Source organism: Wolffia australiana, chromosome 11 (genome assembly GCF_029677425.1).
Source record: "Wolffia australiana isolate 7733 chromosome 11, ASM2967742v1".
NCBI lineage: Eukaryota > Viridiplantae > Streptophyta > Magnoliopsida > Alismatales > Araceae > Wolffia > Wolffia australiana.
Genome location: NC_135845.1, coordinates 12652341 through 12678035, shown reverse-complemented (window position 1 = coordinate 12678035; position 25695 = coordinate 12652341). Strand labels below are relative to the sequence as shown.

At 43.3% G+C, this 25695-nt stretch overlaps 2 protein-coding genes across 3 annotated transcripts in view; one reads left to right on the top strand and one right to left on the bottom strand.

Annotated features, from left to right (window-relative positions):
• The window catches only part of TPC1 (two-pore channel 1), a 42043-nt gene extending 17574 nt beyond the window's left edge, over positions 1 to 24469 (top strand). The window contains exons 11-24 of one of the 2 annotated variants that reach the window (XM_078582775.1): positions 1200 to 1272; positions 1944 to 2009; positions 2163 to 2306; positions 2818 to 2875; positions 3235 to 3342; positions 15385 to 15445; positions 20381 to 20549; positions 21527 to 21591; positions 21726 to 21816; positions 21983 to 22069; positions 22495 to 22569; positions 22716 to 22744; positions 23196 to 23294; positions 24264 to 24469. In XM_078582775.1, coding sequence (XP_078438901.1) covers positions 1200 to 1272; positions 1944 to 2009; positions 2163 to 2306; positions 2818 to 2875; positions 3235 to 3342; positions 15385 to 15445; positions 20381 to 20549; positions 21527 to 21591; positions 21726 to 21816; positions 21983 to 22069; positions 22495 to 22569; positions 22716 to 22744; positions 23196 to 23289 — 1120 coding nt within the window. In that variant the 3' untranslated portion in view covers positions 23290 to 23294; positions 24264 to 24469. The remainder of the gene's footprint in view (positions 1 to 1199; positions 1273 to 1943; positions 2010 to 2162; positions 2307 to 2817; positions 2876 to 3234; positions 3343 to 15384; positions 15446 to 20380; positions 20550 to 21526; positions 21592 to 21725; positions 21817 to 21982; positions 22070 to 22494; positions 22570 to 22715; positions 22745 to 23195; positions 23295 to 24263) is intronic. The other variant, XM_078582774.1, reaches the window with a different exon arrangement.
• LOC144709916 (uncharacterized) lies at positions 7113 to 8108 on the bottom strand. Its single transcript, XM_078583590.1, has 2 exons — positions 7571 to 8108; positions 7113 to 7241 (listed from the first exon to the last, which is right to left on the bottom strand). Exons 1-2 carry the CDS (start codon positions 8079 to 8081, stop codon positions 7213 to 7215), a joined length of 540 nt encoding a protein of 179 aa, XP_078439716.1. The 5' UTR covers positions 8082 to 8108; the 3' UTR covers positions 7113 to 7212.
• Positions 24470 to 25695: the final 1226 nt, after the last annotated feature.

The window sequence follows — 25695 nt, the reverse complement described above, 5'->3', positions numbered from 1 at the left end:
TAATCTATGACAGTCTACATGCCAGATTAATGGATGAAGCTCTGGCTAGAAAATTATAGAGGTGAGAAAGGTGTGGATCCATGGTAAAGAGTGGAGCCAAGATGGAAGCATTGGAAAAAACACTATAACTTGTTTTTTTTTTTAAACATTTTTTACGAATCCATGCGACGTAGGGCTGGATCTCAGTGGATCGTGGCAGCAAGGCCACTCTGCCACTTAAAATGCCCCGTCGTGTATATAAGTTGTCTGCAAAGGATTCAACCCACCGCCTGACAGTAATAACACTCCAGGGTGGCCGCGCCGGCGAGGCTGCGCCCCCGACACTGGCCCATGGGAGCCGCAAAGGCTCCTACTGCGGGACGGCAATCGGGTGGCAGGATGGAGTGCCGCTGCTAGCTAGGATTCTGAAGTGGATTGGGTGGTGATGACTTCCATGGTGGTGTCCTCTTAAGGATACAACCTCCATATGGTTCAGATGGTTGTATGATACACTCCAAGGTTTCTCCTGTTCATTTTTGTGTGCTTTGGTGGCCTGGCCATCATTGTGAAGGGTTTTCAGTTGAGTTTCTGGGTAACAACCATTCAATTCTTTTCGCTGGGCTAGAGGGAATCCAGCAGCCCAGCTGCAGTAAGACATAGCAGAATGATATTTCCCCTTTGATGGCAGTTCTACAAAATTAGTGCTGTGCTCATACAGAGGAAACAGGGTGGACGCCTGAGAGAACAAAGACGATGGTCCTGAGAATAGCTCCTCCTGGATCTGGTATCAACTTGGTAGCATCTCTTGATACCAAATGATCTTCTTCAAGAAACTCAATCCAGATACACAGCCAGTGCACAACACATACAACTGACTCCAAAAGGGTCCCAACTACAGACTCATGGAGCAACTTCAGTGACCAGCTCTTTTTGCTGATATGGCTGAGACCTTCTCCGACTCTTCCTAATCCACTTCTGGCCCTATTTCCTCATGCCCCTTCACATCTAACTTTTTTGTCACATGATGGGATCCATTGTGTTTCCTAGTCTGCCTTTTGTACAACTTTTAGAGCTTCATGTCAGTATATTATAAGAGAAAATTTCTTGTTAGGTATATTATGTGTTATTTGGAACCAGGGGTGGAACTTTTTGGTTTATCATTTTTTGAATTTCACATCTAATATTTATCATTCTCTTGCATTTGATTCCGTGCATCCTAGGTCTTTGCCCAAGACTTCGCGAGAGGACTTTGAATCCATATTCAATGAGCTTGATGATAGTGGCGATTTTAAGGTTTTTAACAATTTCTATTTATATCATGTAGTTTCTACCCTTTTTTTTAACAATAAGGGATGAAATGTTAGTTGGGCATTTGAATAACGTTTTGACGATTCTTATTTGTCATCATGCATCACAGATAGCATCTGTGTCCACGTGTTTAAGGTTAAACATTTGATTTAGGTTTTCTGGGATAAAGGAAAGCTGACCTTAGTTTTGTATTTTTAATTTGCTTCCCAAACTTCTTCCTTCCTGTGCATAATTTCATCCCATCGCATCCCCCACTATGTTTACATAAAAATATATAACGGAGACATGAATACCTGGACATGCATTTTAACTTAATGAGTTTTTTTTTCTCTTCTTTAAGATTTTTATACGCTTTTGTGAGGTTGGGCTGTTGAGGTTTCCCAGACCCCAATATCTCCGCAGGTCCCTCAAAGAGTTGGTAGATATGGATATTTAGATAACTATACTGTTTAGAATAAGTTTTATATCCTATCACACTGGTGAAATGGATTAAAGTGCCGCCACGGATAACATGAATTAAATGCTATATGTCCCAAAAAAATATACTCCCTCTTCTTTTGATCTCTTATTTTGGAGAAAAATATTCTTCATTTTTCTTTACCTTCTTATTTTGAACTATTTCAAAATGTGGGATATTAATGCTTTTCATAATGCAGATTAACGGGGAGGAGTTCACTGACTTGTGTAATACTATCGCCTTAAAATTTCAAAAGGAAGCTGTTGTAAGTTTATCCTCTCTGCTGTGTGTGGTTCTATTAGATTCTGATATATTGTATTCAGTTATCACGTTTGAAATAAACAATAACTTTTTCCAGTTTCACTATCTCGCCCAATGTTTGGAGCTAATAATTCTTCTACGCTTAAAAATTTTGCAGCCATCATGGTTTGAGAATTATCCAGCCTTTTATCAGTCTCAAACATGCAAGAATTTGAAAGCATTTATTCAAAGCTCAACATTTGGAAATATTGTGGCCTTTGTCCTAGTACTGAATTTTGTTGCAGTGGTTATAGAAACTACGGTATGTCCAGGACATTGTTTGTGCAAATTTTCAAATACACAATTTCTTGATCTGTAGCTCATTTTCTGTTCTAGAGATTGCACTTGTTGTCGTCAATGATGTTGAATCCATAGTTAGCTTTCAAGGGTACTGTTAGGAGCACGAAGAGAAGACATTGAGTGACCAGAAATGTGAACATTTTATTTCTCGAAATAACATATACTAATACAACATTATCTCAGATCCACTACCCAATGGATGGTGGATCTGTAGTCATTAGGTCCAACGGTCAAATGCCGGGAGGACATAAACACCAGTATATATTTTTTGGGTAAAGTTTTAAAAATATCTTTATATTTTTTAAGGTAAAAAATAAAAGGGAAAAGGTAGAATCTTCTCTTTCAACAATCTTGATAAGAGACCTATTTATAAATATAATTTAGTAAATTTTTGTGTGGGTATTTTCCCCGTTGATCTCTATAAATTATGGTTTCCTTCTGTGATAAGGCTTTCCAACTTTTATGATGACCAGCTTGATATCCAGAATAGTTCTGCACAGAAACTTTGGCAGGCTGTGGAATTTTTCTTTGGTAAGTGTTCATACTCATAAAGGTTAAATTTATAAGCATGGCACTGATGTTTGAATTATTATGCATATAATCAGGCATTCAATCTTACAGACATCAGTTACCATACTGGATTGTTGCGGATCCTTGTCAATTCAGTGCATGACAATTCTTAATCAGGATGTGCATCAAATATTTAGTTACTGTTATTGGTTTAATAACTAAGAAATTTCCTGTAAAAGATCAGCCGGATTAAGATCAGATCTGAAAAAACTCTATTTTTAACACGGTGTGATATTATTGGCATCATGTTTTTTTGTGCGTGTCTTACATTAGATATGGTGGAAATTTCAAATAATTGACATATTTGTCTTTTCATTCAGGATGGATTTACATCTTAGAGGTGGCTTTAAAAATATTCTCTACTGGGTTTGATCGCTACTGGATGGAAGGACAAAACAGATTTGACTTCGTCATCACGTGGATAATCTGTTAAGTTCTTGAAATACTCTTCAGATCTTACATTCTCTATGGTTAAGATTAACTTTTTGTCATCTTGATTCAGTTGTCAGTTTTAATTTTCTATTTCTCATAATTTTCTATTCCTTATCAGTCTCAAGGACAATCACCCTCTCTAGTGTGCTACATCTCCCTGCTTTTGATATTGAAAATCTTTACAATGATTCAAACAGAGAAGACTTGAAGAATTCTATAAATAAAACTGTCCAACACAATCGCCTTATCTTGGGTAAGGCATATGAGAAGAGAATAGAATCAAGAATAGTAGAATTATATTGACTTGTCATTGTCGGTGGAGTCAGAAGCAGTCTCATTGACCCCCTTGCCTCGACCTAGCACTCGAAGGATCTCCCACTCATAGCCGACTGACTTTCTTTATTCTTTAAAATGAGTGCTAGATAACTGTCCTCCCCCAACCTTTATTTATAGGGTTTGACCTCCTGTCAACATTATTTGAAAACAGGTGTACATCATAGGCACGTGTTTAGTGTGAGCAACTTTTCTTCATCTTATGATAGGTGTGATTAATGGAAAGAGAAAAAAGAAGAGAGAAGAATTTGGGGCAAGAAGGAATAATTTTTATTGCTGAACTGGGCCCCCTTTTATAGAAGAAAAACTTCACTTGTTAGAAAGGGAATATTCCTAAGGAATATTCCCTGTTTCCAACGGTCATATATTTTGAATATATGACTGTTTGAAACAGAGAGGTCCAGCTGCTTTTAAAGCAGCTGGACTCTCCAACGGCTGGGTTTCAGCCGTTGGAGAGTTGGGCCTGACTGTGGTCAGGCCCAACATATATTAGGCCCTACTGGGCCTAATATATGGGCCCTACTGGGCCTACACTAATGGGCCCTTAATGGGCCCTTGGTGGAAGTTAGGCGCCCATGTTGGGCCTGAAGTAGTTATTTTTATTAATATCTCCTAGGGTTAGGCTATTACAGAGTACAAGGCCTCGGGCCCATTAGTTAGCTTAAACCCTACTAAGTATCCTCCATGACCTAACACCCCCCCGCAAGTTGGGTATAGATGTTGATCATGCCCAACTTGGACACCCACACCTGGAATTGTGGGCCTGGGATGCCCTTCGTGAAGATGTCGCGGTCTGTTCCAACGTAGGAACATATTGCGGGACTATGTGTCGCCGTCAATGTTCTGCTTGATGTAATGCCTGGCCACTCGTGCGTGTTTAAATGCGCTCATGTTGGACGGGGTTCTTCGCCATCGCAATGGCTGATTTGCTGTCTGACTGCAAAATCATACCTTTACCGTCATATAAGCGTAGGTCCTTCAGGATGCCTTGGAGCCACATGCCCTCGCAGACTCCCTTCTTCAAGGCTCGAAGCTCTGCCCGGCACTTGAGAGAAACTTCCTTTGCTTCTTGCTGCGCCATGTAACAAGGTTGCCACCGAGGAAGCTACAGTACCCAGAGGTAGAGCGGCTGTCTTCAAAGGACCCTGCATAATCAGAGTCAGTGTATAAAGTAACACTAGGCTCACCTCCTGTCCGGAAGTACAGTCCCTGTCCAATAGTTCCCTTCAGGTAGGCTAAAATTCTGTCTGCTGCGCCTTGATGAGACTCCCGTGGATCGTTCATGAACTGACTCAGGGAGTTAACTGCAAACGCAATATCAGGTCTCGTATGATTGAGGTATAGGAGTTTACCAATGAGCCTCTGAAACGAGGTCCTGTCCACCGAGCATCCTTCTCATGCTGTTGTGCCTTCAGTTTGACATTAATGTCGACTGGTGTGGCGGTTGGACGACAGTCCAGCTTACGGTTTCTTTCAACAAATCTAGAATGTACTTGTGCTGAGACAGTACAATCCCAGTCCCTGAGTATGCCACTTCAATTCCTAAAAAATACGTTAGAAGTCCAAGCGATTTAATATCAAATGATGAAGACAGGTACCTTTCAAGGTTCTGAATTTCTTCGTCATCGTTCCTGTTATGATTATGTCATCCACATAAACAATTAATATTGCTACCTTACCTTCCTTACCGTGCTTTATGAAAAGTGTATGGTCTCCTTCGCTCTGGAAGTATCCTGCTGTCAACATGGCCCGAGAGAACTTACGAACCATGCTCTGGGGACTGCTTAAGTCCGTATAGGGACTTTCTGAGGCGGCAGGCGTCGCTGGGTTTGTAAACACCTGATATCCAGGAGGTTGTGCCATATATACCTCCTCTTCAAGTTCTCCATGTAGGAAAGCATTCTTCACGTCGTACTGGTGTAGTTTCCATTTGTAGATTGCTGCTAGTGCAATCAGGATTCTGACCGTGTTTAGTTTTGCGACCGGGGCAAACGTCTCATTGTAGTCAATCCCATATGGTTGCGTATACCCCTGGGCCACCAATCTGGCTTTGTGTCTTGCAATTGACCCATCTGAATGGTACTTAACCGTAAAGACCCATCTACAACCTACTACCTTTTTCCCATAGGAGAGGGCCTACTTCCAGGTGCCGTTCTTCTTAAGTGCTGCCAGCTCCTCGTCCATTGCCTCTCTCCATTCTAAGGATGTCAGAGCTTCTCTGACGTTCTTTGGGAGAGACATAGCTATCATAGCCTGCACAACCTGAGTGTATTCTGGGGAAAAACGACTGTAGGAGACATAGTTGCTTACCGGATAGGTTGTGGTCTTCGTACACTTCCGGGTTCCTTTACTAACCGCAATCGGACATCCATAGTTGCTTGGTTTGGTTCTTCTGCTGGTATTTTTCTTCACTTATGGCGTCGGCTATCGGGCGTGGTCCTCATTTTCCGTCAAATCCGGCACAGTGCCCTCTTCAAGTTCCTCTGCACTATCCCTATGGGAAAAACAACTAAACTCCATACCTTCGGCATCTCCTTCCTCTGATTCCAAGTAGTCCCGGATCTGTCTGCTGTCTCATAAAACATCCTGACCTCGTCGAATCTTACATCTGCAGAGATGTACACTTTCCTTGACTCCGGATGGTAGCACTTATACCCTTTCTGCATGGTAGAGTAGCCCAAAAATACGCACTTTACTGCCCGATGATCCAATTTACCTGCATTGTGGACATAAACATACACAACACAGCCAAATACTTTGGCGGCAGGTTAGTCTTTAATGTTATGTTAGGAAATTCAGCGGATAATAGGTCGATTGGGGCCTTGAGTCCCAATGTCTTTGACGCTGTCCTATTTATGAGGTGTGTGGCTGTAGCTACTGCCTCAGTCCAGAGATGTTTAGGGCAATTTCCCTGAAATAGGAGTGCCCTGGCCGATGTCATAATATGGCCAATTTTCCTTTCAGCAAGCCCATTTTGCTGAGGAGTATTCACACATGAAGATTGATGAACAATTCCCTTCATTTCCATGTAGTTATTTACTTCTCCACAGAAGTATTCCTTGGCGTTGTCTGATCTCAAACATTTAATCCTTTTCCCAAACTGATTTTGAATCATTTCGCAAAATAACAGAATAATAGATGGTACTTCTGCCTTGGATTTCATTAGATATACCCATGTATACCTTGTGAAATCATCTCTGAAGAGAACAAACCATTTCTGGTGGGATAAACCAGATATGGAGCAGGGGCCCCATACATCACTATGAACACACTCGAAGGCCGAGGAGGCTCTGTGGTTCGTACTGACGTATGGGGATCGTTTGAGTTTCGCGAATTGGCAACTCTCACAAATTAAATTTTCAAAAGGAATTCCTTTAAACATATGAGGATGCAACTGTTTTAAGATATGAAATGAGGGGTGTCCTAGTCTCCTATGAAGAAGGATGACCCGCTCCTCGTTCTGGGCAGTATAGACCATCGACTGCCCTTCTCCTTCCCGTGATTCATCTAGCATGAGAAGACCACCTCTCCGGTTAACAGATGAAATCTTCTGTCCGGTGTCCTTTACACATAAAAAACAGCAGTCAGAATCCAAGGAGAACCGCCACCCGGTATTCTCCACTAGCTGAATTAGAGACAAAAGATTTGCCTTTAATTCAGGAACGTGAAGAACACCCTGCAAGATTTTTCCTTTAATGAGGATTGTTCCTCTTCCTTCTACCCGTAGGACTCCACCATTGGCGGTAAAAACTTTAAGATTCCCCTTCTCAGACTCATAAGTCTGAAATAAGGACCTGTGGGGTGACATGTGATCTGTCGCCCCTGAATCCAACACCCATGATACTGAAATTGATTTAGTATTTGTAAAAGTGGTAAATGCGAAACACTTACCAGACTGCACGAGGGATGTTGAGCTCATCTTCTGCAGGATTTTGCTTATTTCCGCTTGAATAAGCTTCTGAATGTCGCTCCCTGATTCCTCCTTCTCGGTGGAGGGTGGTTGGTCGCCTTCGCTGGCCACGTAGGCCTTCTTCTGCTGACCTGGGTTCCAGGTCCCTTTCTTGATCTGCTCCTCCTTCCACGCCAGCCTTCGGCAGTCCCGCTTGATGTGCCCTGGCTTTCTGCAGTACCCACAGATCAGTTCTGAGGTGTTACCTTCCTTTGGAGGGGCTTTGGCTTGCTGAGAAGATGGTGCCACAGGCTGTGGTGGTGCCCCAGGTTGAGACTCCTTTTTCGCTAAGTGAGCAGCAACGGTAGGTTTGGAGGTTTCCCCTCCCTTGCTACCCAATTTCTTCCTGCTTTCTGCTCCTTGGAGCTCTGAAATTGCCTCTGCTAGCGTGGGAAATCTTTCCCGGTGTAGCAGCTGACTTCGGAGGGTCTCGTACTCGGAATTGAGGCCCATCAGAAACTGCAGAGTTCTGAATTTTACTTCACGGAGGTATGAGAATTTTTATCACCTGTGGGCCACAGGAGATCTAATTCCGCCAAATCGCCTTCAGCCTGGCGAATAGGTGGAGATCGTCAGATTTCCCTGCTTTAGCGTCGCTCTTGCTCGCGGAGATCATAGACCGAAAATCGCTGTGCATTTCTGCACATGACTTGTTGACTTCTAACCAGAGGTCCTTGGCGCGTCGATCAGAAGGTAGTCATCCTTCTGTTCTTCCATATTCTTCAACATCCAATTCATAATGAGAGCCTCTTCCGACTCCCATACTTCCCAACCGGCTTCTCTGGACGGAGCTTCTTCAGTCAGGTGTCTCCCAAGGTAGGCTGCCTTGAGAGCCCTCTGTACCATAGTGATCCATTTTTGGCCATTTAGGCCATTGTACTTCATGTCCAGGTCGGGTAGGACAGGCCTTCCCTGGACTGGTGTGGTGAACTGCATGGCGGCAGGGGCTGCTGGGGCAGCAGCTGGAGTGGAGGCAGCTTGGGAAGCCAGCTCCTCAGCCTCCTTTTCTGCTTTGGCTGTGGCTCTGGTTCTTCTGGTGGGCTTCAAACAGTGCTTCAGAAATGCCTCGAACAGGGCTTCAAACAGTGCTTCAGGAATGCTTCGAACAGAGCTCTAATGGAGACTTCAATCAGGGCTTCATAGGGCTTCAATCAGGGCTGCACTAGGTTCAGATCAAACCTTGCTCTGATACCATGTGATTAATGGAAAGAGAAAAAAGAAGAGAGAAGAATTTGGGGCAAGAAGGAATAATTTTTATTGCTGAACTGGGCCCCCTTTTATAGAAGAAAAACTTCACTTGTTAGAAAGGGAATATTCCTAAGGAATATTCCCTGTTTCCAACGGTCATATATTTTGAATATATGACTGTTTGAAACAGAGAGGTCCAGCTGCTTTTAAAGCAGCTGGACTCTCCAACGGCTGGGTTTCAGCCGTTGGAGAGTTGGGCCTGACTGTGGTCAGGCCCAACATATATTAGGCCCTACTGGGCCTAATATATGGGCCCTACTGGGCCTACACTAATGGGCCCTTAATGGGCCCTTAGTGGGAAGTTAGGCGGCCCATGTTGGGCCTGAAGTAGTTATTTTTATTAATATCTCCTAGGGTTAGGCTATTACAGAGTACAAGGCCTCGGGCCCATTAGTTAGCTTAAACCCTACTAAGTATCCTCCATGACCTAACAATAGGTTCTCAAAGGAACCTTATCATGGCTTCTCTGCCTAAAGTCCAACTGGTCCCCAATGGGAAAGGTCAAGAATTGTTACTCGATAACTTCCTGATCTTCCGACGTTGCTCCAAAATTGGGCAGATTGTTCTCTTTGGAGACTGTCATGATTGAACTTCTACGACAGTATGCAGCCAGGGTGTATCCGCCATTCCAATTCATCAGATAGATTAGTGGAAATCTCTAAAGCTTTTCAATTTTCACGAAGTGCCCGTCGGAGTTCACATATATGAAAAAGCTTTTGCTTAACACTGTTGATCAAGTTTATAAGATACAGAACCAAGTTTTTGAAGAATAGTAGAAGGATCGAAGAACTTGGGCGATATTTTTTCAAATTTGAGCCTATGCCTTCATACGGTAAGGTCTGATTTTAAAATGCACTTTATCACCCAAGGAGGATTACAAGTTATTTCTATGGTTATTGGCATGTTATTTATGTAAGTTTGGGCGTTAGATATTTGAGCCTTTAGCTGTTTAGTGTGTTATCTCTTTCTTGTAGGAGTGCATTTGAGACCAATGGGGTGGTTGGTGAACCATAATGCATGAGAGTTTGAGGATCTCTTCCATATACATTCTTAAAGGGTGTTATTGTAATAGAGGCTCAACCTCATAAATCTGATTTAAGTTTCATTCATTACATGGTCATTATAGTGGGGAGGCGAGAGAGTCCAAAATGGGCCCATGTCAGTGGGCTATTACATAGAGATAGAAAAGATAAAAACAAAGAAACCTATTCACACTCCCCCTCAAGCTGGTGAGTGGATATTATCCATTTCCAGCTTGACACACAACTCTTGCAAGAGTGTTGCAGCTAGGCCTTTAGTGAAGATATCAGCTAGCTGATGAGTCAAAGGGATGTACAGAGTGAAAAATTGTCTCGACTCCAACTTCTCTCTAATGAAGTGTCAATTAACTTCAACATGTTTAGTGCGATTGTGTTGCAATGGATCATGGCCTATGCTTATAGTAGACTTATTGTCACAAAAAAATTGAGTAGGTTGATCACATGACAACATTGGCTCTACAAGAAGATTGGTGAGCCATAATGCGTCGCAGAGACCTTGATCAAGGGCTCCAAAACTCTGCTTCAGCTCTGGATCAAGAAACAATGGATTGCTTTGTATTGTGCCACGTTATAAGATTGCCTCCAAGAAAGGTGCAGTACCCTGTCATTGAGCATCGATCAACATGGGAACCTGCATAATCAGCATCCACATAAATGTCCAAATTGAGGCCACTATTACGCTTGAACTGAAGACCAAGTCCAGCAGTAACCTTGAGAAAGCCTACTTCACGGTTGGTAGCATGAATATGACACATCTTCAGAGGATGCATAAGTTGGCCCAACACACCCACTGCATAAGTGGGCCAAGATGTTTGATGTCAAATTCACTAGCAAGATGTGAACCCAACTAAGCCACCGCATGAGTGTCATTCCCCGTAATTATAATGTCATCTACATACACAAGAAGAAGTGTGACTCCCCCTGACGGTTAATGACGTTAGAAAAGGGTATGATCTCTTCTGTTCTGAGAATAACCAAATAATTTCATGCAGTGTGTAAAGTGACCAAACCAAGCCCGAGGAGATTGCTTCAAGCCATAGAGGGCCTTCTTGAGACTGCATACCAAAGTTGACGCCGAAGGAGCCACATTGCCTGTAAGAAAGGACCTATAAACCTTCTCATAGAGATCACCATAAAGAAAGGCATTCTTGAAATCAAGTTTATGAAGAGGCCAATCATGATGAGCTGCAAGAGCAATGAGCAAAAAAAAGATGTTAATCTTAGAAGCAGGGGCAAATGTCAATAAATAATCAATACCAAAGTGTTGAGGATAACCCTTAGCCACCAAGCAGGCCTGATACCGTTCAAGAGTACCATCAAATAGGTACTTGACAGCACAGACCCAACGACAACCAACCAAAAATTTTCCCAGAAGGCAAGGGAACAAGATCCCAAGTCTGGTTTTTGTCCAAGGCAGCAAGTTCCTCATCCTTGGCGTGACGCCACTTAGGAGAAGCCAATGCGACATCCAAAGTCTTTGGAATGACAATGGAATAGAGACTTGTGAGAAAGGCACTATAAGAAGGGGAAAGATGATGGGAGGAAACATAATTGGCAAAGTGATAAAGTAGTTTGGAGTTACATGACAGGGAGGCTTCACGTGGAGCAATGGGAAGATCAACATTGGATGGAAGAGGGTTAGGCAGTTTAAGAGTAGATGCAGGTGGCGGGGCAGAGACGACCAATGGAGGACGGGTGTGCCGATGGTAGGGGTCCCCTCAAATTTTTCATAGAGGAACAGAGGGAGGGATAACGGAAGAGGAGAAGTAGAAGGGGGGGTGTAAGGAGGAAGGTGTAAGAGGAGTCAAAGGATTCAACAAGTGGACAAAGAGGGGAAGTGAATTCATCAAAGGTGACATATTTACCGCAATGAAGCAATGAGTAGACAGATGATAGCATTTTTAAATTTTTTAATGAATAGAGTAACCCACAAAGACACAACGGAGCGCTGTAACATCGAGCTTATCTCAAAAAGGTGATGATTGGGGTAGGCCCGATGTGGGGCATCCAGGGGAGGAATGTGGGAAAGGATGTGGAAGGGAAGGCAGTTGATGAGAGAGATTGGGGTGAGAGAAGCCTCACCCTAGAAATATTTGGGCATGTTCATGTCAAGTGGAAGACAGCCGGTGGCATCATAGATGTGACGAAACTTCCGGTCACCAATACCTTTCTATTGAGAAGTGAATGGAAGTGTTTCGTGGACAATGCCATGAGGATTGAAGGTAGAAATGGTGGAGTTAACATAATCATGGGCATTATCAGAACGGAAGCATTTTAGGGGCGTAGAGAACTGATTTTGTATGAGGCCATGAAATGAAATTAAAGTTTGTCAAGGGTCATATTTATTTGTTAGGAGATAAGCCCATTTGAAGCATGTGGAATCATCAACAAATATTGCCAACCATCACGCACCCAATGTGCTAGGGAAGGGGACAGGACCCCACAGATCACTGTGAGTGAAAGGGAAAGGAAAAGATGAATATGAAGACAGATCATAGGGAGGGTATGTTGTCCAAGTATGTTTAGCCAAACGACATGGTTCACAGGCAAACCCGTCCACAGTACGTCCATGAAACAAACGAAGGGAATATCAATTTCTGAGTAGAGAATGAAGTATGCCCCTAACGATGGTGAAGAAGCCAAAGATTCTCATGTGTCATAGAGGAGAGCGCAGCTCCAACAGCAGGCACTGAAGGAGAGCTATGGAGGATGAAGAGACCACCTCGTTCCTTGGCATGTGTAGTCATCTGTCCCGACTCCTTATCAAGATAGAAACAGGTATTAGCTGTGAAGGATAATCTTGGCCCAAGTCTTGAACAAGATGACGAAGTGAAAGGAGGCTAACCGTTAGACGTTGAATATGAAGGACATGGGAGGGAGTAAGGTAGGAGGAAGATTGGACGCACCCCAGGCCAGCGACAGTGAGTAGGTCACTGGACGCAGTTCTATCTTTATGAGAACTAGGAGAGGGGTTGTAGGTGAGGAAACACTGAGACTCAGGGATCATAAGGGCAGTGGCACCCGAGTCAACGATCCATTGCATCCATGAAGACAAAGGAGAGGAAGGCACAAAATTTTTACCTCCATGAACCAGCGAAGTAGAGCTAACCACATTAGACTGAAGAAAGTGGCAAATTTGGTCGATTCTGTCACGCTTGAGCTGAATTCCCATAGAAGATGATGCATCAGTAGCTGTTGGGTGGGGTACAAATAGAAGAAGATGAAGAGGTGTAGCAGGAGAGACCATGGCCGGTACTAGTGCAGCAGGAAGAGTGACAGGCGACGACGTAATGGTCACTTAGTGGCTTTGGTGAGCATTCTTCGAGTGAGATTATTCTTCAGTAGAGTCAGTATGTTCAAATCACCTTGAAAGGAAAGCTTATGAAGCATCTTGTGGAAGAACCGCCATTTCCCACTACTTCCCATTATGATCATTAGCTTGATGTTGAAGGCACTGTTCACCATTGACTCCTTGACAGTATCAGTCCATCTTTTGCTTCTGAATTTTTACCCCTCGAATCCGCCAAGGAGATGTGGGATGCTGCTCAAGAATCTCATTCGAAGAGAAACAACTTGCCCATTATCTATGATCTTGTGACTTGCTTCACCAATTTGGTCCAAGGTCTCCGATCTACTCAGGAGTATCACATTGATTTGACTTCTCTATGGACTGAGTTGGATCACTACATGCCTCCAGACCCCCACTCATTGATCATGGGTACCTCGTTTAACTTCGGGTGTTCAAATTTCTCATGGGAGTTGTACCTGTCAACAGGTACAACTCATCCATCAAGAACAAGTTCTGACTTATAAGTAGGGCCTGATGTGAGACTTGGGGTTGAAGCCTGCGGGGCCAACAAAGTGACGGCAGAGCTTACGTGAGAGACGGCTGAGCAGATGTGAGTGCAGGCGGAGGCAGAGTGAGTGGAGGCACCGCTGGCACGAACGTCAGCAAGGGCAGCGCGAATGCTGGCAGAGGCGATATGAGCGACAGTAGAGCTGATGCGCCCGCAGCGTCGCAGCAAGGGGAGGTGTCACTGGCGCGAAGGTCGGATGAGGGGGGCGTGAACAGCGGCAAAGCCGGCGCGAATGTCAGTGGAGCCAGCTCAAATGGGCGCAAACCAAAACAGACGGCAATGGAGCCAGCGCAAGCTGAGGCAGAGCCAACGTGAACCATGGCGGAGCCTGAGTGAGCTGATAGGAGATTAAATCTGGATGAAATCTCCTAGAGCTGGCTCTGATACCATGAAGAAACCTAGATTTGAAAGAGGCTCAACCTCATAAATCTGATTTAGGGTTCATTACTTGGTACTTGTAGTGGAGAGGAGAGAGTCTGAAATGGGCCCATGTTAGTGGGCTATTATATAGAGATAGAAAAGAGAAAAAGAAAGACATCCAATAAACAATATTCAACCCGAGGAAGCCATTTCACCCATTGTTTTGGGCTTTCAGATCAGAATCAACTGATGAAGTATTCCAAGCCTTTATTGGTGATTCGGTTTGCCCATCAGTTTCTGGAGTTTAATCTTAATGAAGTACCCTGTACTCGTGCAGCTCTTTCCGAAGAGAACTTATAAATACACTCCCTCTGTCCAAAATTGTCGTCCTGGGAATACCATGAAGTCTCACAACTTGATGAAACATTGCAGTATCTTGAGCCGAAAAAGGGAGTCAGACTACTATAAAATGCTCATATTTACTCAGCCTGTCAATAACCGCTAGGATATCATTAAACCTTTGAGAGGTTGGGAGACTCTCTACAAAGTCAAGGGATATGTCCTCCCATGTTTGATCAGGAATGGGTAACAACTGGGATCAGTGAAGAAGATTTATCAGCTACAGACTGGCTGTGTTACTGCCATCCAACAGCATGACCCTTCCCCTTGACAGAATGCAACACTGATTGTATTCAAAAGATTCAATAGTAAAACTTCAGTTTTAACATATCCAACTGACAAGCGAGAGAAGGAGATAAGGATGAGGAGGGATGAAGGAGATGAGAGATAGAGTACCCACTACCCAGGTAGGGGGAGCCCAGGGATGAGGAAGAATCACCTGGTGATGCACCACCCTGAAGGAGCTAATCTGGAGAGCATGCGAAGAGGGATGATTAGGCTTTGAGAGATAGATAGCATGAGAGAGAAAAGACACTCTAGATGTCTCTGTCGGGTTTTTCTGTCTTTGTTACTCTCCGAGAACCTTGTCTTCAAGCTTGAAGTCAGGTAAATTCTGGAGTATGGCGAGGGTCAGCTCACAAGTATCTTGGAATGGAGGCATATGTTTCCTCTCAATGAGCATCTCAAGACCAGAGTGTGATGGACAGAAAGTCTGTGGTGCTGACTGTTCCATGTGTTATAATTTTATTTCCCTCGTAAGTTTATATTTTCTTTAAAAGAATGGTGCATTTTCCAGAATTCAGTCAATGCAGTGTTTTAGTATTCTTACATCTTTTTTATTTTTTTTCACAGTTATTGGAGAAACATTGACGTTCTTCTTCCCACAGATTCCCTTCCTCTCAAATGGAGAATGGTATTTCAAATTTATTTTTTGTCAGCGTTTATAATTATTTGTTAAATTTTTTTTCTTGTTTTTTTTAAAATAAAAAGTTTCATTATTGTTAAAAATTATGGATATCGGAATTGGCTGAAATTGTCTTTCGTGATATTTGGAATTGTTAAAACGCTAAGAGGTTACCCCATTAAGATGACGAAGTTAAACCCTGGAACATACATTCTCATTTCCACGGTTTAAATTCTTGGAATGAGATAGCTAGAATTTTGAGGTATAAGTTTGACACACGTCAGCGTGCGACATCTCTCCAGATTGGAAAAGTGGCCCTTTGAACTCCAATTGCAAACAAATCCTCACTACAGGTCAAATTCACTATACCTAAATGGATCTATTAAGGTCATATATCTTTGTTTCTCAAGATACCAGGTTGTGGTGTTGAAGAAACCTAGAATTGTAAGAGGCTCAACCTCATCAGAGTGACTTGGGGTTCATTACCTGGTACTTATGGTGGAGAGGAGGGAGATTCTGAAATGGGCCCATGTTAATAGGTTATACATAAAGATCGAAGAGAGAGAAAGAAACCCATTCAACATGCAGTAGTCATGGGTTCTTAAAGAAACTGGAATTAAGAGGCCGTAGGTCAGGTTCACTCTACTGAGCAGTTGATATTGTCCAAGTTCTCTTCCATGATTTCCCATGACTGTTCACTTATCTGGGGCAGACCAGTGTGCATCAGCTTGACTTCTCCGTCAATATATGAGAATAAAAATTATTATTTTTTGTAAACCAGAAAATGATTCTATTAAATTTGAGAATAGTGATTACAAGGGTTTATATAGGGGGCCCTAATGGGCCAAAGATAGAAGGGGCCAAATATAGAGAGGGCCAAACATAGAGAGGGCCAAATAATGCTCAACACTCCCCCTCAAGCTGGAGCGTGGATGTTTTCCACACCCAGCTTGGAACAGAGCTCTTCAAACCGAGGAGCATGAAGCCCTTTGGTGAAGATATCTGCTAGCTGTTCAGCGGACGGAACATATGGCGTGCAAAAAATTCCCGATTCAAGCTTCTCTTTGATGAAATGACGATCAATCTCGATGTGCTTTGTACGGTCATGCTGAACGGGATCATGAGCAATGCTAATCGCCGATTTGTTGTCGCAGAACAGCTGGACAGGAGAGCTAACTGGACACCGTAGTTCCCGGAGGAGCTTGGTAATCCAAAGTGCTTTGCAAAGACCATGCGCCAGAGCACGGAACTCCGCTTCAGCACTCGAGCGGGAGACCACCTTCTGCTTCTTACTCCTCCACGTAATCAAGTTGCCGCCCAAGAAGGTGCAATAGCCCGATGTGGACCGTCGGTCGACGACAGAGCCTGCATAATCAGCATCAGTGTAGACTTCTAGATGCATGCCTGTATGACGACGAAACAGTAGTACACGACCAATGGTGCCCTTCAGAAACCGGAGGAGACGATGAGCAGCATGAAGATGACTCTTGCGAGGAGTCTGCATAAACTGACTCAGAACACCCACTGAGTAAGCATGTCTGGACGAGTGTGGGTGAGATAAATCAGTTTGCCCAAAAGTCTTCTATATTGTCCGGGCTCAGCAAGCTCCTCATTCTCGTCGGCACAGAGTCGATGGTTCGCATCAATCGGTGTCGAAACAGGCTTGGAATCCTCCTTTCCAAGCTTGCAGAGAAGATCCACCGTATACTTTCTCTGACAAATAAAAATCCCGCTTGAAGAATATGCCACCTCTATGCCAAGAAAATACCTCAACGGGCCAAGATGGCGAATAGCAAACTCCGACGAGAGATACATGGCCAGCTCAGTAATGGTCGCCGTATCATCACCCGTAATAATGATGTCATCCACACACACAAGCAGAATAGCTACTCCCCCGGACGTGGAATGGCAGTAGAAGAGGGTGTGATCTCCATTACACTGACGATAGCCACGGCGCTTCATGGCCTTCGTGAAACGACCAAACCACGCTCGAGGAGATTGCTTCAAGCCATATAGTGCTTTCTTCAGGCGACAGACAACAGACTTCGGAGACGACGGCACTAAAGAAGTATAGCCTAGAGGTAATGCCATGTAGATCTCCTCAGTCAAATCGCCATGCAGAAAAGCATTCTTCACATCATATTGCTGCAAAGTCCAGCCACGATCCGCAGCAAGAGCCAAGAGGATCCGCACCGTATTCAGCTTGGCAACGGGGGCAAATGTCGCCTGATAATCAATGCCATGCTTCTGAGTAAACCCCTGCGCCACAACCCGAGCTTTGTGCCTCTCAATAGAACCGTCGGAATTATGCTTCACAGCATAAACCCAACGGCTACCCACTAGATGCTTCCCGGCCGGTAGAGGAACCAAATCCCACGTCTCATTTTGAGCAAGAGCACGAAGCTCCTCCTCCATAGCCTGACGCCAATGCGAAAATGAAAGTGCAATGTCCACCGTCTTCGGAAGGGAAGTGGCATCAAGTGAGGTAAGAAGTGCATGATAGGATGGTGAGAGACGGTGAGACGAAATGGATGCCTCTAAGGGATAGAGAGGAGAAGAACGTGAAGAGGGCAGCACGGCTAATGAGGATTCTAGAGGTGGGGAGGATGACTGAGGCGGGGCATCGGAAGAGGACGTAACAACCCGAGGTCTTCGACGAGGGAGAGTAATACCATAGCGTTTTTCAGGCGGGCATCGGCGGATAGGAAGTGGTGGAGGCAAAGAAGGTTCTGCCGAAGAGGAGAATTCAGCAGCCGGGACAGGAGGAAGCTCCACATGAGGGACGGAGATGGGGGCCGGAGAGATGTCGGGAGGCACAATTTCTGGAGGCGAGTCGGGAGGCACAACTTCTGGAGGAGACACGACTGGCGGGGCCGGAGAGGATGGACGAGAGACGGATAACGGAGGAGATGGTTGAGGGAGAATTAGGAATTCAAGTGGATCGGATGAGGGTGGTGATGAAGGTGGCTCTGGAGAAGAGGAAGAATAGTAAGGGATAAATTCATCGAAAGTGGCATCTTTAGTGACGACGAACCGATGAGAGGGTGGATGATAGCATTCATAACCTTTTTGCGTGGAGGAATAGCCAACGAACACGCATTTCACAGCACGAGGGTCAAGTTTATCACGACCAAGGCGATGGTTAGGCGCATAACAAACACATCCGAATACACGAGGGGTAAGATTAGTTCGGAGAGAGAGGGAGGGAAAGGCATGCTGAAGACGGTCAATAGGTGTGGAAAAATCAAGCACTCTAGACGGAAGGCGGTTAAGGAGATGGATGGCGGTGGAGACGGCTTCCCCCCAAAGATACTTGGGTACATGCATATGGAAGAGAAGGCTCCGAGTCATTCCAAAGATGTGACGGAATTTACGTTGGGCAACGCCATTTTGTTGGGGTGTATATGGGCAAGAGGTTTCATGGATAATGCCTTTGTCTTGAAAGAAGGTGCTTAACGAGGTATTAACATAGTCTTTAGCATTGTCGGAGCGGAAGCGACGGATGGACGTAGAGAATTGAGTTTGAACAAGTGAGTAGAATTGGGGAATAACACGGGATATCTCCGATTTATTCTTTAAGAAATAGGCCCACGTGAAACGAGTTGCGTCGTCAATGAAGATGCATAACCATCGAGATCCGGAAGTGCTGTGAATAGGGGAAGGTCCCCACACGTCGGTGTGAATAAGAGAAAAAGGAGTGGAAGAATGAGAAGACGAGATAGGATAAGAAGTGCGATGATGTTTCGCAATTCGACAAGCATTACAAACAAATCGGTCCACAGAATGGCATTGGACAGCACAAACGGCAGATGAAGGCCCAGTCAAAGCAACGCCCACAGTCGAAGCAAAGCTCACGGACGGCAGGCCGGACAAGCGTGCAGGAGGCTAAGGACAGCCAAAGACAAGCAAAGACAACCGTGCGCGGCGGTGGGCGGCCGTGCGCGGCTGTGTGCAGCCGTGCGTGGCGGAGCGCGGTCGTGCGCGGCTGTTGCGGTTGTGCGCGGCTGTGCGCGGCTGCGTGCAGGGCTGTCGCGGCTGTGCACGGTCGTAAAAGCTCTGCGCGCGGCCGAAGAATGCTGCGCGCGGTGTGCGGCAGCTGCGGCTGTGCAAGGGCGACGGCTGAGCGCAGAGGGCACGGCGGTGCGAGATCAGGCAGGCCGGAGAGCTGCCTGAGATCTGAGCGCAGGAAGAGGAGAGTCCCAAGAACCCAGATTAGGGTTAGGGTTAGGGCTCTGATACCATGTAAACCAGAAAATGATTCTATTAAATTTGAGAATAGTGATTACAAGGGTTTATATAGGGGGCCCTAATGGGCCAAAGATAGAAGGGGCCAAATATAGAGAGGGCCAAACATAGAGAGGGCCAAATAATGCTCAACATTTTTGTATAGATTGTTAAATGATTGGTACTCTCTTGTAATTTTCCTTTAGGAGTTCTTATCCCTATATTATGGGTGAGGAGCCTTAATGAGAGTTGAGTTTGGTATTGTTTATTTCTTCACCCTAGTTCATTTTCCAAGGCTACAGAGGTCTTCACATCACCCTATCCAACCTTGCCTATCCCTTATCTTGAGATCTGATATGATCACAAGACCCTATTAATATATGTATCCCCTCAGCCTAGGAAGAAAAAAAGAAATGTGATCACTTGAGGCAGATTCAGGAGTGTGGAGGAACCGACCAGGATGAGAGTGCCAGTATGGGAGATGCTTCGTATAAAGTGTACTGCGACTGCCAATCCAGGCCTGTACCACCACTGCTCAAATTTATTTTCACCTTATCTATATTTATCAATCTATTATTCTGACTATTTCTTCCAGAATTTCCTTCATTGAAAGAGAGCTACATCAAGATCTTTATCAAGATCATCTTCATCAAGTTCGCCAAAGATAACTAACTTTTTTCATCTATGTCATTTCTGAAATGACCTTTTTTTTGGAATCAGGATCCGTTATCTTCTAATTGCAAGAATGTTACGTCTATTACGGATTCTACTGCATTTCAAACAGTACAGAGGATTTGTGGCAACATTCTTGACCCTCATTCCAAGCTTGATGCCATACCTTGGAACCATTTTCTGTGTGATGTGCATTTACTGTTCCCTGGGTGTGCAGGTTAGTAATCTTAATTTTAATGAAATTGTTCTTCGCTTTCTAAGGTTGAGAATACTTTTCTTGATGCGCATTTCTTGAATTTCCGAAAAATTATCTTGCACGTGATGGGAAAAATGCTAGCATCATGGAATCATTATTGTTAGCATCTCGAAATCCCTTTGACCATGAAGGTCAAATTGGAAAATTGGTTTTTTATCAATGAAATAGTCTAAGCCTAAACTAGATTTACTGAGACTATCATTACAGATAAAATTCACTATGATATTAAAGTATTTAAAACAAAAGAAAAGTACCGCCTTTAATTTTTTCCAGTGACAATATTTATTGCATTTTATTTTATGTCTCCGTACACCAAATCGTGCACGAAGGCTGCACCTGCAGGGTGAAAATAGGGCCCACTAACCACAATACAAACTTGAGTTTTTTGCCTCATTTACTTTCCAGAAATTTTCCGTCCAACATCCTTGTATTAGTTGACTACTATCCCATCAATGAAAAGATTATCTGGTGAAGAGTCAGAGAAAGAATATTCCATTTCTATTGGCAGATAATGTGTAGTTAGAATTGTAGATCCTAACTTGTAGAATAAGGAAGAGACGTGACAAAGGCAGACGGATTGGGGTGAATGGTAAGTAAGAAACCAGAATTAGATGGTCATGGAAGAAAGAATACACTCAATGGGTAAAGTCAGTTGATATCACTTATAAATAACCTAATTAATATTCCTACCAATAGTAATTTTCAAAAAAAGTATTCCTACCATTAGTGTTGTACAACTTGTCCCTGAAGCAAATTTTAGCTGCCAAAATATATTTTTGCATAGTCTAATCTAGAAAACATCGAAGCTGCAAAATTTTAAACCGAAGAATACACTTTTGAGACATTAAAAGGTATCAAGTAGCCATGCGTTAACAAAAATTCCGAATCTTTCGTCAATGCGAACCTGAAACGCGCTGGTGGTCTGTCTAAACTTCCAGCTTTTTGGAGGGGTTGTTAACATGGGAAACACCAGCTTGGATGCAACCGGCCTTTCTGATAGCGAGTATCCTTTTTCCGATATCATTTTTTATTTATCTACATTTTTTCATAATCAGTTAGTTCCTATGCAGGTTGGTTTTTATTTCTAACCTGAATTTTTTTAAGAAAGAAAAAAGGAAATGTTCCTTGACGATTCAGTTACTTGCTCTTCAACTTTAATGACTACCCAAATGGAATGGTGACGCTTTTTAACTTGCTGGTAATGGGAAACTGGCAAGTCTGGATGGAGGTAGGTTCCAGCGTTTTCCATAACTTTTGGGATTGTCATCCTACCACAAAAAAGCTAAAGAAACAATATCAACATTTTTCTGGCAAACGCTTCATAATTAATCTCAGAGAAGTCAATGACCACCAGCTTACCATTACCATTGTTATTCATTTCTTTTACATATCAGAGCTACGAAGATTTGATGGGAACTTCCTGGACATTGGTATACTTCATCAGTTTTTACCTTATAACTGTTCTTCTACTACTTAATCTGGTAAGTTTACGGCACTTTAAAGCTTTGTCTTTACTGCCTTGCTTGCTCTATACATTCACATTTTACCAAGAACGGACATCCAGCACAGAAAAAAAAGTGCCAAATTATCCCTTTACAAAAGGATGCGCTATTTGGTGCTATTCACACATTTTAGGCAATAACTTCACTGCACGTGACATGCAGAAACGAAAGTTGCATAATTTTTCGGTGCAAAATAATTAGAAATTCCGAAAAGTTAAAGCAGAAATGTTTCACAGCTTATAAACATATTTCGTTTCAAAACTGTGTAGAATACTTTTCTGAATGGCTTAAGTATTTCTGATTCCCAGAATAATATCCAAATGACAGAACAAATTCCAACAGAAACGATTGATAAATCTGTCAGAACCCATCTTAAAAGCCTTCTGCCGGCACATTTTTTCTAGGTAATTTCGTTTGTGTTGGAGGCGTTCCAAGCTGAAATGGAACTCGAAGAGGAGACCGGACCTCAAGAAGACGAGGTAAGAATCTCATGGAATCTGATAAAAAGTCATCTACAATCTTCATCACTGCGGAAATGTTATCCCAAGTTTTCATGCTTAGCTCGAGATATTTCCAACGACTTATTCGGAGATTTTGACTGATGGGGGTTTCGGAATTCTTTCAGGGCACGGCCAAGAGGCGCCGGCGTGTTGGGTATTAAACATAACCGATTTTCCATCTCCAATGACAATGATGAGTAGATGACAAGTCGTGATCGTCCCGTCATTTTCTTCACCAGGATGGCGATGATGATGATGAAATAGTCCGCCGTTATTTCATTGTAAATATAGAAGACAATGACAATGACGAATTATCATCCTTCCTCATCATTCTGAGTCAAAGAATGCGAGCAAGTACATCTGTCAGCATATTCGTCATTCGTCTGCTGCAGGATGACAATGGTATAATTGTCCCCATCACTCTGGTAGCAGACAATGAAAAATATGACAATGATACGATGGACGATGATGATAAGTTTTGTCATCATCTGCAAATACTAATATGCATAATCATCATCCAGTCTAAAAGATCATCACTAAAAGTTTTGTCATCATCACAAAGATCATCACTAAAAGGCTTCCATATATTTGCCCAATCCTCACAGGATAAAGTCGAGAAGTCGCAACGTGGACATTCTTCTCCACCGCATGCTCAGTGACGAGCTGAATGAAGGCATGAAAGCAAGTACATCCGCCTAAACACAGTAAGTTGCACACAATGATACTAAAGCTATTTTAATCTTCCCATTTCTCTCTTCCCTTTATAGAAAAAAGATTTTTCCCTTACTCTTCTCATGAAAATGCAATAGTCATCAATCCAGAACCTCCTCAATAAGCATCTGATGCGATTCCCAACTCCTGTTAAGTGTATTCCTGACATTTTATCCCACTAGGGGCATTTTTGTCTTTATTGGTAGGGTACCTTTCCCCTAAAAATATATGTAGCCCAAACCTTAAGATGGCAGGCATGAACAATGAATTGAAGTTGGAATTTTTTCCCCACATTTCCCTCTTTGCATTCTCCAACCTCTTGAAATCTCGAGAGCTTCATTGCACGTTTAGTTTCTGTCACAAGTTAGCTACAGAGAGGAAATAAACATAGAATTTTGTCCCCACAACAGTTAGCCACAGACAGAATGGAACTAAATGTCTTCTGTTCAGTGATCTATCACAAGGCTTTTAGTTTCATTCCGTTCTTGTCTGAGTCTGGATGGAACAGATGACGAAACAGACAATTGAAAATTAGAATAATTGAGCAGAGTTTAATGATAGAATGGAATGAAACGGTAGTCGGTAAGGGGTTTCGAGCACAGGACAGATATTACTGACGGATGGGATTCTGTCTTGCTTTGTCGTCGTCTGTCCACAAACCTTAACCGTGACCATTAAGTGGTCCTCTGCCCACTTCTGTTTACCTTGCCAGATCTTCAGCCCGCTCGGCTTCTAGATCAATGCGTCTATTTCCTACTCTTCTTGAGATCTCTTGGGAAACTAAGTGCATCTATTTCCATAGGAACTCCAAGGTTCTCATCAGGAACATAGCAGAATCATAGGCCAATGACCCTAACCTGGGAACTGTATCAATAGAATCGAGCTTTTTCTGCACATCTATGGAAATTTATTAATTCTTGCTCATAATGAATGAGGCAAGTCACTCAAATTCTTTGTCCAAGCAGGTTCCGCTTCCGGTTTCTTCTTTTCGAGGAAGCTTCGGATGCATCTGAATAACGCCCTACTGGCGATTGCTCTGGCAGATAGTAAAATTTGTCCTAGTTCATCGTTAATTAAAAACTTTGTGCATCTGCATGTGTGTTTGATTCTCCTTTTGAAAGGAACAACTCTTCCAGTTACCCTGTTTAGTGAACCTGATTTAATATTCCGACTTCATCCACGTTTTGAATTTTTCTGTTACCCAACTGGACCGGCAAGGGTACCTATAATGCATTTTTTTTTATAAAGATGCATTTTCTCATTATCTACAACTCTGATGAATTCAACAAAGCCCACCAGAAGTATGAGTTTAAAAAATCAACGAAAAAAAAGGGAGAAAAAAGATAGACACGGGATCTGCCACTTAGGGAGAAATTGCCCGTATTTTGGCAAATATGATGATAAATAACAATATGATCAGGCTGTATACAGGAGACAGATTTGGGCAAGGAAGGAAGGAAAGAGCAGGATTTCTTTAAAAAAAATGGATTGAAAAAAACAGATTCAGGCAAGCGATTACCCAACGAAGCGGTGATCATCCATCAAGTACGTGGGGATCCCTAGATCACCTGAAAGAGCAGGATTAATGATTTTACATGATGCAGAGCTGAGTCTACGAGAGGATCGAAGCGGCCTAACAGCCAACTGACAAGGCTCCTTAAGCCTCCTCTCCTGTCTTCCTCTCGTCTCCACTGGGCAATAACCTCTCCCCTCTCTTCTCCGCAGTTGGAGCTTCCTACAGACTGATGGCAGCTCTCCCTTTGGCAATCTTTTGCTGTCTCCTTGGTCATTCTCGGTCCTCTCGTGATGCAGCAGTTCTATTATTTCCCCTTCTAAAAATGATAGTCTCCCAGAAAACATTTGGCCTTCAGTGCGAGATTGAAGTTGTTTGGGGTTGCGTAGGGGTTAAAAGGTACATTAGAGACAATACAACCTCTCAGAGTTGTATCAAGGTGTGACATGCGAGCTTTACCATAAAAAGAAACTTAATTAGGAACTAGATTTACCATGTTCACCCCAGAATCTTGGAGGATGAAACCCCTTCTAACACTCTGCTGGAAATGCAGAATGGCAGGCAGAAACCCTCCACTGAGAACTACAATATTCCAAATGGTTGAATAAGCAACCAACTGATGACTCAAAAATGAATAAGAATTATCATCCATCAATGTCGTCTTCATCATCGGCAATTAGGCCTACAGACATCGACAGCAGTGCTGACATTGACGGGGTTGACGGCCTTTTAGAAAGCATTTTACAAAGTTGATGACTGCATCCGTTTACACACCCCACCGAAGACGAGGGACTGTCAAATGACTTTTCTAACCGCCCAGTGTTTCAGATGTTGAAAATTATCAGATTAGGAAGAGCAACTTCAAGAAAAGACATCAACGG